This window comes from Postia placenta (genome assembly GCF_002117355.1).
Source record: "Postia placenta MAD-698-R-SB12 unplaced genomic scaffold POSPLAscaffold_7, whole genome shotgun sequence".
In the NCBI taxonomy this organism is placed as follows: Eukaryota; Fungi; Basidiomycota; class Agaricomycetes; order Polyporales; family Adustoporiaceae; genus Rhodonia; species Rhodonia placenta.
Window position 1 is genome coordinate 1831183 of NW_020169838.1, and position 11637 is coordinate 1842819.

At 52.6% G+C, this 11637-nt stretch overlaps 4 protein-coding genes across 4 annotated transcripts; all 4 read right to left on the reverse strand.

The window, feature by feature from the left end:
- Window positions 1–1193: 1193 nt before the first annotated feature.
- POSPLADRAFT_1142703 (hypothetical protein) lies at window positions 1194–3212 on the reverse strand (the record flags this gene model as incomplete). Its single annotated transcript, XM_024485461.1, has 6 exons — window positions 1194–1365; window positions 1418–1441; window positions 1513–1861; window positions 1916–2205; window positions 2277–3061; window positions 3153–3212. 6 exons carry the CDS (start codon window positions 3210–3212, stop codon window positions 1194–1196), a joined length of 1680 nt encoding a protein of 559 aa, XP_024339202.1.
- Window positions 3213–6088: 2876 nt separating this feature from the next.
- On the reverse strand, window positions 6089–6763 carry POSPLADRAFT_1040034 (hypothetical protein). Its single transcript, XM_024477654.1, has 4 exons — window positions 6732–6763; window positions 6504–6675; window positions 6388–6453; window positions 6089–6335 (listed from the first exon to the last, which is right to left on the reverse strand). Exons 2-4 carry the CDS (start codon window positions 6609–6611, stop codon window positions 6276–6278), a joined length of 234 nt encoding a protein of 77 aa, XP_024339203.1. The 5' UTR covers window positions 6612–6675; window positions 6732–6763; the 3' UTR covers window positions 6089–6275.
- Window positions 6764–6773: 10 nt separating this feature from the next.
- Window positions 6774–8443, reverse strand: POSPLADRAFT_1181506 (hypothetical protein; the record flags this gene model as incomplete). Its single annotated transcript, XM_024488844.1, has 2 exons — window positions 6774–7180; window positions 7240–8443. 2 exons carry the CDS (start codon window positions 8441–8443, stop codon window positions 6774–6776), a joined length of 1611 nt encoding a protein of 536 aa, XP_024339204.1.
- A 932-nt stretch (window positions 8444–9375) lies between these two features.
- POSPLADRAFT_1034013 (hypothetical protein) lies at window positions 9376–10238 on the reverse strand (the record flags this gene model as incomplete). Its single annotated transcript, XM_024476980.1, has 3 exons — window positions 9376–9503; window positions 9556–9899; window positions 9964–10238. 3 exons carry the CDS (start codon window positions 10236–10238, stop codon window positions 9376–9378), a joined length of 747 nt encoding a protein of 248 aa, XP_024339205.1.
- Window positions 10239–11637: the final 1399 nt, after the last annotated feature.

Sequence of the window (11637 nt, forward strand, 5' to 3'; positions counted from 1 at the left end):
TAGGCACACGCTCGATGCGGCAATATGCGTGCTCTTCAAAAAAAATGGATTCGTGCAAGTCGGATCCAATAAAACGGTAACTCGGATTAGCAGGCCGTGTGCGAGCGACTCGGTGAGCAGAGCCCTCCTTCCCTCCTCGCTATTGCCGTGGCTGTCTACCACGACAAACGCGTTGCACTGCGCGATGGACTTTAACTGATGCATTGTTTTACACATCAAGTAGCCAGACCTCTGCCCTGCTACCAGCCTGCCGAATCACACTGACGCTCAGAGTGCATGTGAGAACGGCAGTATGTGCAGCCGCTGTTGCGCCACCGGTGCAATCTGGCGTTCTAGCTCGATATTCCGTCGTTGGGACATGGAGTGTCATCTCACTATATATTGTGACAGGTTTCATAACGATTGTATGCTCAGCAGACCACGTCCTTGTACGTGTACGGATTCTTCGGCCTATTTACACGGAACAACGACAATCGCCTCATAGCAGGACCGATCGGACTCGGACGCTTCAGGTCAGGCTCGCGCTACCTATGCTGTGGGTCACCCCAGGCTATTTCCCGTCAATCTCCAAGTGACGAATACCAACGCACCTATTCCTTACCTCCTCCCTTCCTCGGTTGCTGTGCCACCCCTGACCGAGGTATGTTCATTGTCGCTCTATCCCGTCTATCTGAATCAAACTGGTGTAGTTTTGGACTTACGGGTGCGGCTAAGAACAACCAGTCGCTGCACTATCCCTACCTTGTTGTACACTTACGGTTACAGTTCAGTTCCTAGAAGGGCGTCGCAAAACCGCCCAGCATGCGCGCGTCAGATGACATATATTTTTGTTGTCCAACTGCAGGCGATACTGCAGTTCCCGTGTAGCGTGTCTTAGAGGAACCGACTTATACAAGTCCAATTCAAAGATAAGGCACGAAGACATATCTGGGAGTGCAAGCGAAGCAGTAATATGATAAAACGGACCGCGCTGACACCTCATACATCCACTTGGTGCTCACTGATACATGGTGTCATCGTCTAAGTACGTGTGCACGAGCTCGGCTGCATCGCGATGAAGCACCCGGTAGACATACCATCATCCACAATTAGAAAGAGATCCGCCACTCAGACCTTGTGTTCAATAGTGGGGGTCGTTTATATGAGCGCGGATCAGATAGATAATACCTATTAGCTCGGAAGGTACCCACATGTCAATCTTTCCGACCGGAAAGACTCTTCCAAGCCGTGTATGCTGTAATTGCCTCGGGAGCCGCGCCGCCCTCGAAAGCAGGAACCTCGACAATATCTACATTGCCGTTCTCGTCCATCTTACTGACATAACGCTTCCAGCTGTTTGTTTCATCTCTCCAGATCAATCCGAGCCTGAAACCAAGCTTTCAGTAATCGCTCAAGTGTTGTGTGCTCAGTTACCTACTTTTCTCCGTCAATTATGTTGATTCTGTGGAAGACTGCGTCAGCGATACGCACAGTGATTGTTGTCAATGCACATGTGAATAAAACAACACGCACCCTATGATAGCCCTTTGGTCGAGACAACGTAAGCGCGACTTGATCCAACACGCCCGGATTCTCTCTTTCCCAGACATGGAGTGTTGTTGGAAGCGCGCAGATATAGGTATGTGCACGAGATTGTCAAAGACAGGACGTGAAAGCACGGCATCTAATTGCGAAAGCCCGTTGCTCAACTCTGCTTGACTCCTCCAGCCAAATGAACTATAATTGAACTTGATCTCAACACAAGAGACACATCTCGATGTAACGCGAGACAGAATGTCACACACGCTGACACAGGACGTGTGCTGATCATGAATCGAAAGTGATTTGAGATTTGAGCTTTCAGAGAGATCTAAATCATGATCTACAGGCAGTTTAAATATATGCATGACCCTGGGGACCACAACAGCAGACTTACATTGGTAGGCAGCACCTACAAGGGTACGATGTTGATCTGGTAAAGAGTCTTTGCCTCTTCTACCGGCCTCGATCACGAGAGCAAGATGATCGAGTGATGAGCCCGCATGCCTGACCATTTCATTGATAGCGATAGCCACCGTATCAGCCTTTTGTGGAAAGGAGTATACCGGCGTAGAGATCTGCGTGATTCTGAGAGGATAGTCCATCTTGATCAAGCAACGGATGATGTGAGCCCCATGCAGAGGCTGAGCATCCGCACATTGCACATTGATGACGATTGGAGACAACCTGTGATTAGGGAGACAGCTGTGATCCTAAGTGGGTCAGAGTCTCCTAGGGATGGACGCGAGCCTGTGAACCGGAGAGCCTCAAGTGATGGTAGTGCGTGCAGGAGGCGAGCAATGGAAGAGGAGGTAAATTTCCACCAGGTAGTTTCATAGAGATCCAATTGGCGAACTGAGCCCCATGGGAACACGCGAGGAGATTTGCCACAGCGGTTATTCACGGCGCTTATGAAATCAAGGAGTTCCGTATAATATGCCCATGCAGCTGGGTTGAACTCATGCTCCAAGGGGCTTGATATAGCATCCATATAAACATCTTGCAGGCTCTTCGCTTGCGGTAGGAGGCGAAAATTGGAAATGGTTCGAGGATGGAAGAGGAAAGAGGATCTGGCAAATTTTACATTGTGGAGCCAGAGCGCCTCGAGCCGTGGCAGGGCAGAGACGAGGGTGCCAAACGTGACGACGGACGGAAAGGTAACCTCGTCGAGGAAGAGGAACGTGATCGAGGCGAAGGCGGCGGCATCGGCGGCCCGGAGCGACAGCGGCCACGCCGCATTTCTGATGAAGAGGTGCTCCATTCGGGTCCATCTGCCTGCGAATCTGGACGCGAGCGTGGCCAGGTGTGGAATTGCTTTCGTATCCTTTTCTCCCCTGATGGTGACGCGCATCGGTCCTGGCCAGCCCTGTAGCTGGTTTGTTGCAGCATCTGCCTCGATGCGCTCAACTTGTTCCTTGTTATCGAACGTCACAACATGCATCTCATGCAGATAATCTCGAGTCCATTCCTTGAAGACTCGGCACACCGCCCCGCATCTTGCTATCGTATCATAACATCCTTGCTGCGCAACATCCTTGAAAACCTGCAGCCAAATCTCAGCGGGCAGGGAAGGACCTTTGCTATGCTACGTGTCGTCTGAGTGCAACACTATTGCAAGTACATGCCACGCCTACCACAACGCAAAACATCTCCTCGTGGTCTTCTGCAAAATATTCCTCGCCGTGCTCCGTCATTGACTCCTTTTTTTTCGTCTGCCATCAAGGGAGCTCGCTTGTGTATGAGAATTGTTGACAAGCCAGATCTTTTGTGGTGACTGTCTTGCGAAGCGCAATGTGATTTGGGACGTGTGGGAGGCAATGCTAGGATCGGAGTGGAGGTCTTCCGTGGGATCGTCCAAAGATCCTGACATATATACTGACTCCAGCGATAGAACCTGATCCCGCATGTGTCCGGATGTATCGCCCGTCCCGCACCTTCCTTAGGCGCCGAACCAGAGGAAGAGTGCTGTGCGCCGAGCTGCTCCCAAGCATGTATCGATTGATTCATGGTGGTGGTACCATTAGCGATATCGACCCTATGTCCGTTCCTGTGCACAAGTCCGGGATGATCCTGCCTTGTATGGGAATATATCCAAACCATTTCATGCAGAAGCGCGGCTTCCCGTGATCCTTCGGCGTCTTGTCCGGAACTACACGATCTATCGCAGTCGGAGGAAACCTTATATTTATACAATGAGCGCGCAGCGCCTCGCGGTACGGTGAGGAAATATGTTCATAACCTCATAACCTGCAGGAACACGCATGACATCTATCAGCTGCCGCTGTACGCTCTGTGACCGCCTCTCTGAACATTGGTCGCTTTACTACATGCTAGCCATCAGAACTGAACGTGCGGCGTCGGGATGCAATTGCCAACATCCCCCTTTGCGATGCTATACATATATTTCTACTATGCACTACCTGCTGTAGTCTGACTAGTTTATTGTACGGTACCAGACCGTTAACAAGGGGCGCGTCACAGAAGATGATTATTCGTTGTTCAATTCAATTCAAAACAGTACTGAAGTACCTCTGATGAGCGTCTATCCGTGAGGACGGCGTCTAACAAGTACAAATAATAAGTTACGATACGGCAGGAGTCCAATACTTGAGGGGGCGCGTTCCTATTCATGCCCGGCGCACCAGTACAACGACATTACCATCCCAGCTCTCAGTCTTCATGCCGAAGGCACGAAAAGTGCGAAATGGTAAGTAGCTCAAGGCATCTCGTTGGCATGTCCTCGCCGGTCGGCGCACAGACGATGTGGAAGTTGCGCCATCGCACAGCCACGCGCATGAGGCATACTGAACGTCCTCTCACGACGAAGATAAAAGGCGCCAACGTGTAGATCTACACAAAAGCGTGGCAGACTGCAGAGTTTTGAGCCGGAGTGAACGTGACAGATTTCCTTCAGGCTTGTATGGCACCTAGTGGACCGCTCGCCGGGACAACAGTCACGCAGTGTGGTACAACTGTTGAAGCACGCGGTAAGGAGCGAGCTCGCAAGCTCGGGCGCACGAGTAGCCGGGGGCCACAGGCCCCTATCGTAGTATATAACAACCCCGCGCGATGTATGTACCGTACGCGATTGTCCCTTACGGGCATCGCTACGCCCGTGGACAAACGCGCTCGCCGCGCCGTCGCACCGGTTGTTCCAACTGTTCCAACAACAACATGGCATCGGAGTGTCCCAACACTCAAGCCGCCCCGCTTGACGATTTCGTCAGGTCACACGTGCGTCCTCCACACTCACTGCGAACTATTCTTTTTCCGAGTAATCGCGGTCTGCGGCAGCGTGCACGCGTGGCTGCGGTCCTCCTGTCTACCGCATTGGCGCGACATGATGTTCCCTTTCGATATCTCACCGTGAGGCTTTGCGTCAAGATACCGCACGACGTTGGGCGGCAAGCCTCTCAGTGATTTCGTGGTCAGTTGTCCAATTGTCATGCATATACTGAGCACCATCTTGATTGTGATCGCTTGGTGTGTCCTCTGTCTTGTAGAGTGCTGCAGGCTCCAACGTTCTGTACGAGGGCCTGCTGCGCCTCTCCTGGATGATAGGTGGAACCCGGACGCTCCATCATGTCGCTGTTTCATTGCCTCGCGGTCTTTGCCGAGAGAGGACTCTTCCTAGGGAGATCCCCAGCTACTTCGATGACGCGAGCATACATCCTGTGTGACTTCCCTGATGTCCATCCGAAACCGACCAGAAGATCTGGTCCACCGGCTACGTACCCTCATTTACCAAAGCTATGTTAAAGTACGTATGTTTGCGCGTCATGCGTTTGCATGGTCGGTCTATCCGTGGTCACTCTACATTTCGGGAATAGCTAAAGGCGGCGTGAACATATAGGCGATAGCAGCGTCGCTCAACGTCCTCGGAGATGCAAGGGCTGCGGGCGCCGCGAAACGCCCTCGTTCGACGAGATCAATCCTTGGCCATTGGGTGGCGCATCAAGACGCCACACATTCTGCAGCAAGTCTCGGCGGATCGCTCGACCTCATCGTCACTTCTGCCTCACGGCCTCTACCGAGAGTGGGCCATTCTTGGGGACCCAAGGCGCGGCGCCACGCGTTTCCAGAAGACGCTAGTGCGCACTCTTGCTTGGACCTCCAATAATGGTACCTCCATTTGCAGCACTAGCGACGAGATCATATGCTCAAGATCTCGAACTGCTCGCACGCTTTTGTTGACGCTGCTTCCAGATTCGGAGACATGACTTGCGTACCCGCCGTACGGCCGATTTCCACCCACGATTCAGGTCCGCAGGTATATGCCCCGTATGCTGCGGCTCACGCAGCGCTGCCCGACATCTCGAGCGACCTGGCATGATGCATGGCCGTCTAGCAGATACGTCTCGTGCGAGCATTGATCGCTTCATTATATGGTAGACATCAGAACGGTGCGTCCGTTGTCGGGGAACAATCGCCGAAACCGGCGACCCTACTGATAACTTGGAACGATACGCACCCGATGTTCCCCATTGCGTTAGATGCTACAGATATTTGTTGGTTGTGCGCCACCTGCTGTAGTCTGACTAGCGTAGCATACGGTATCAGACCTTTGTCTAGGTGCGCGTCCCAGAATATATACTTATTCGTTGCGCAATTCGAAACAGTACAGAAGTGCCTCGGCTGCGTATCTTGCCATGATGCTGTAGTCTCGTAAACCTAAGCGAGAATTTACGACACGGCAGAGGTCCAAGCCAAACACCAATAGCATGAGATAGACGACATATGGCCTGAACATCTTTATCTCAAATACTTTTAACGCTTCGCGCCTCCGCTTCGTATGCACGGCCACGCGCTGTGACCTCCTACGCACGAACACATAAGCATCCGGCTGCATCACAATGAACTAATGCGTACCGTCACCCATTGCTGGGGGGCTGCTTGCCACTCTGACCCTGAGGTCGGTTGCCGGCTGCCCTTTGTCTGTGCGCGAATAAGATAGATAACGGTCTGATGCAGCAGAGGGTACCCACCCGAGAAGAACGCTTCCACGCCGTGTATGCCGCCATTGCCGCAGAAGGTGCACGACCCTTAGAAGCATGAACCTCGACAATTCTTACATTGCCATTCTTGTCCGTCATGCTATCGTAACGCCTCCAGCTGTTTGTTTCGTTACTCCAAGTCAATCCAAGCCTGACTTCCAGACTAATAGGTTGTCAGTGGTCACCGTAATATCAGGCATTGAGCGCTCTGCAACTTACCTTGAGTCTTCGTCACGTATTTCAATCCTGTAGAAGACTACATCAGTGAGATGGATCATTATTATTATCAATAGCGCATGGGTGAACCGATACGCACCCTAGAATTCCCAATTCATGAAGTCTAGCTAAGCATGACTTCACCAAGTGTGCCCACTCTGTCATTTCTTTCATCTCTACGTGGCACCTAGACCGAGCGAATCTCACAGATATCAGTACGTGTACGAGATTGTGGAAGACAGAAGGCAAAAGCACGGTGTCCAATTGCGAGAGACCCTCGCTCAACTCTCTCCGGTCACTTCGGGCCAGCGGTTTGAAGCGGACGTTGACGGAAGAGACGCATCTTAATGTGAAGTGGGACAGAATCTCGCGCGCGCCAAGGCAGGATGCATCGCAACCATGGATTCGAAGGGATGTGGGGTTTGTGTTCTCAAAGAAATCACATTGACGATCTATAATGAATATGAGCAACGGGAAAAAAAACACCGAGAGACCAGAGTAGCAGGCTAACGTTGATCTGCAGCAGCATCAAGTTCAGAATGCTCACCAAAAGGGGCCCAGTCTGCATCGTCTTTGTTGCCTTTGAGAAAAAGACCAAGATCGTCGAGTGACGGCCCTGCATGCTGAACCAATTCATTGATGGCGGTAGCCACCAACGTATCAGTGTCTTCTAGGAAGGGATATACCGCAGCATAAATCCGCATAATTCTAAGGGGATAGTCCATGTCGATCAAGCGACGGATAATATGAGCCACATTCCGAGGCTGGGCACTGGCACCATACACGCCAATTGCGATTGGTTCCAGCCTGGGCTGCGCAGGGACACTTGTGATCTCGAGGTCCGCAACGTTACTATCTGCAGTCGCGAAATTGAGGTTCTCGAGTGATGGAAGTGCATGCAGAAGCCGGGCAATGGAAGAGGAGGAGAATTTCCACCAGACATTCTCGTCCAATCGCAAGTTGCGGACGGAGCCCCATGGATAGACGCGAGGGGACTTGCCACAGGGGTTGCTTACTGCGATCATGAAAGTCAGAAGTTCTATATAGCACGGCCACGCAGAAGGATGGAACCCATGATGGCCGTCTTCGGACACGTAACCCACGATAATATTCCGCAGGTTCTTGGTTGGTGGCAGCAGGCGAAAATCAGAAAGGGTGCGAGGGTTGGACAGAACTGAGGATCCGGTGAAGTTGACATCCAGGAGATAGAGCTCATTGAGGCCCGACAGAGCAGAAATGAGGGCGCCAAACGTGACGATAGATGGAAACGTGACGTCATACAAGTCGAGTTTGGTGATCGAGGCAAAGCCGGACAAATTCCGGAAAACGGCGGCGTCGGCGGCCCGGAGCGACGACGGCCACGACGTCTCAGCGAATCTCAGTTGCTCGATCCGAGTCCATCTGCCTGCAAATCTAGATGCGAACGTGGCCACGTGTGGAATCGATTTCGAGTCCTTTCCGCTCCAGATGGTTACGCGTTGTGGTCCTCGCCAGCCTCCGATCCCCGTCTCTGCAGTGTCTGTCTTGAGGCGCTCCATGTCTTCATCGTCCCAGAACCCTAAGCCATCCCATAAGTGCTTCTCACACATGTGCTTGAAGAACTGGCAGACCCTGGCGCATCTTGCTATTGCATCGAGGTTCTGTTCCTCGGTAACATTGTCCAAGATCTGCATCCAGAGCTCCACAGGCAACGAAGGTCCTTGACTGATCTGCATGTTGTCTGAGTTGCAATCACGGCACTGCAACCTGTGGATTCGTGCTCCACCAAGATGCTGGGCATATCCTTGTCTTCTCGTCGCAGAGACACCATGTTAGCTGAATATTCCTCGCTGTCTTCCATCGAAAGCTGCTCACACTTCAATTAGAGAATCTCCCCGTCCCCTGTGCTGCATATGAGGACTTACAGGTGAGATACTCTGTCACGACTGTAAGGCAAGATGTGGTGCAATATGCGACTGGACTGCTGGTGTAGGTATACGGTGATTTCTAAACAGCCTCTAAACAAATATAGCTTGCGTAGTGTCAACACATAAGCGGTGAGCTCCACAGTCTCCGATACCTGCACTGTGGAGATCGGGGACCCCCTTCACTGCTCGAGAACACACATATGGTTGATATGATTGCTTCCATGCGAAAGCACAGCTTTTAATCTCTGAGCGCCTCATCAACTGCACACTCTTTCCTGCAGCTGCCTTAAGAAATCCTTGCGTGAAACCGCGGTCACTTTAGTGAAACATCAGCGAGATAGGTAGGTGGTTGCGCCGCAGGCAAAGGCAAAGTGCTCACGCTGTGACAACCCGAACAGACCCACTTTGGCTTAAGACATGCGATATGCATGCCAGAGCCTGAACACGTATAATTCCCCGGGTCTGGACTGCATGGCGGATGCTGCATCGACGCGGAAAGATTTACAATGCCGTCACGGTGCAGGAGTCCACACGGCCTCGATGTGAATACGTTGCTCGTTTGACCACTCACTGTACAAAGGATTTATCGCTTTGGTTCAATCATCTGCTATATTGCTCAGACGCGGCCGTGATCACAATCCGGACGTGACAGTGCCAATGCCACAAATAAATATTCTTACACAGCCTTAGCTCGTCATCATTGATCAACACTCCAAGCCGTCGAACAGAAGATGGTCTACTCAGCCCCTGCTTCCGGCGAGATCGCACAATGGCCGCACCTCGTATGTGCACGGCAGCTGCGCGTCTCCGAGCTCCTCCTTTGACTTTCTGATTTTGAACGAGATCCATATTCGGACCAGACGAGTGCCTGGCGCTTATAATTCAGTGCCTCTCAGTGACACACGAGACACCCGGCTCACCTCGCAGGACTTCGGATCCCGGGAGAGCGCGATACCCGGTCCTCGCTCTGCCCGTTGAGGCAAATGATGTCCCCTGGTCGTGATGCACCCTTCTTGGTAATTGTGGGGCGGGTCTCCCAGCGTGGTGAGCGTCAAGCAGACGTCGTGACGACCCACAAGTCGACGTGCGAACTGGGCCATATGTGCGTGTCAGGCTGACACGCACAGCTGTGGAGCGGGCTGCATTGCTCCTGGAGGATACGCTGGACAGACCCTCTATGTTGTTTGAGGCGCGGGCGGACGGAATAAGCAAACGATTCCGTGGGCGTCGCGGAACACCCAAATCTTCAGCCCCGTGCATCGACCTATTCGGTTGATCATTCAGGTGTACGACTAAAAACTCGCCGCGTTATACTAATCTGCAAGTACGCTCTATGTGTAGCCACGGCCACGGGGTTGTGTCTCTGGTTCGATGGCCGCATGCGGTAATCACGGTGCACGTCGATGGAGTCCTTGAGGGCCGAAGATTGAGCTGCCGGTCTGCCAGACATGTGAGCGACCTCCGCCTGAGGCATGCGCAAAGCCGATGACGGAGCAGGCGATACGATGAGACAGGTATGGTATTTCAATCCAGTCAGACGCCGTGATGCCCCTTGTTGTACATCATACGACCCCTTTCTTGTGGCGGCTGTCCGCCTTGACATGCTCAACGGCTTCCTCACTCAATCGGAACGGCATGCTCTCCTGTACCTGTCGACTACACCAATATCGGAAACCCTGACACGCCACGCTGCATCTTCCTATCTTGTTATGGTCATAATTGTCCACCCAACCGACCGGGAATTGGAGCCAAATTCGTCGCGGGCGGGCGCACATCTCAGGCCGTCGGCTGCTATCTCCTGCAGATGCTCTCCCAAGGCGAGAGGTGTGCATCTCAGTATTCCTTGTTCATCCCCCGAGCGCATCCATCGCCTTATATTCAGGGCTTGTACAATTGCCGCTAAGTCGTGTGGTACTTGTTCAGGTTCGCACAACATGCGGCGGGACGAGGTGCCCGCCGATGGTTGACCGACATGCTTCCCCAAGCTGCCTCCAGAATTATGAACAGAGCGGAAGCTGGGCTATCGCAGATGTACGTGCATGCAGGAGGCGCCAGCTTAGATATTGCGGTTGGAGCAGAAGATGCGTGCTATGGACACGCGCCCATGCCTGCCGGTGTTTCAGGCCGAAATGTTCGAGACGTGGGAGAGCATAGAGGAGGCGTGAAAGACAATGCTCAAACGATCGTTGGGAAGGTGACATCATCAATATACGAAAGTGATCGAGACGGGCGCCATCCACGGCCAGACGCCCGCCACGACGCTCTCTTCTCCTATAACATGGACACGTCCTGCTGTGTTTCGCCCTCCTTATCCATCTTCTACTAGTTCCGGAAATATGCTGCAAGACCTCTGGTGAACTCAATATGAAGCGTCCCATATTGTGTCAGAAGCTCCGACCCTCGGTCTACCCAAGAGGCAGTAAGGTTTGGGCTGAACGAGGCGGGAGATAGCCTTCGCCATAGCTGATGCAGGTGCGCTATACTCCAACAGGTCACTAGTAGATGTATTGACGTGAGCAGATACCACAAATTGAATTTCAGGGCAATTACCGACGGGATTGTAACTACTTCGGTCATACCGGGATAGCTAGTTCTCCCAATCAATGTCTACATTCCTCGCGCGCGCCGGAGGTACCATGCGGTGGCCCGCTACGTGTTCCTGCTCCTTGAACCTCTCTGACTTCACGATCGCGGCTGTAGTCAGCGATGTTGAATGCTCATCTTCGTCCTCGCTCGTACGTGAGTGACGGCCGCTCGTATTGATCTGATATGTCTTGAAACTTCGGAACAAGCACTGATCCCAGCCCACATCCACGAATCACGAAGGCGGGTAAACGTGTTCATCCCATGTTGTGTCCGGTGTGGACGAAGGATGCAGCACCGGAGTCATCTGCGCAGGCCGGCCCACAGAGGCGGCTTTTAGGTAGCGTAATGAGCTGACTTCTCTCACCGCTGCCACAATCTCTCAGTCCGAGTGATTCTGACCCACTCTTTCCAAATTG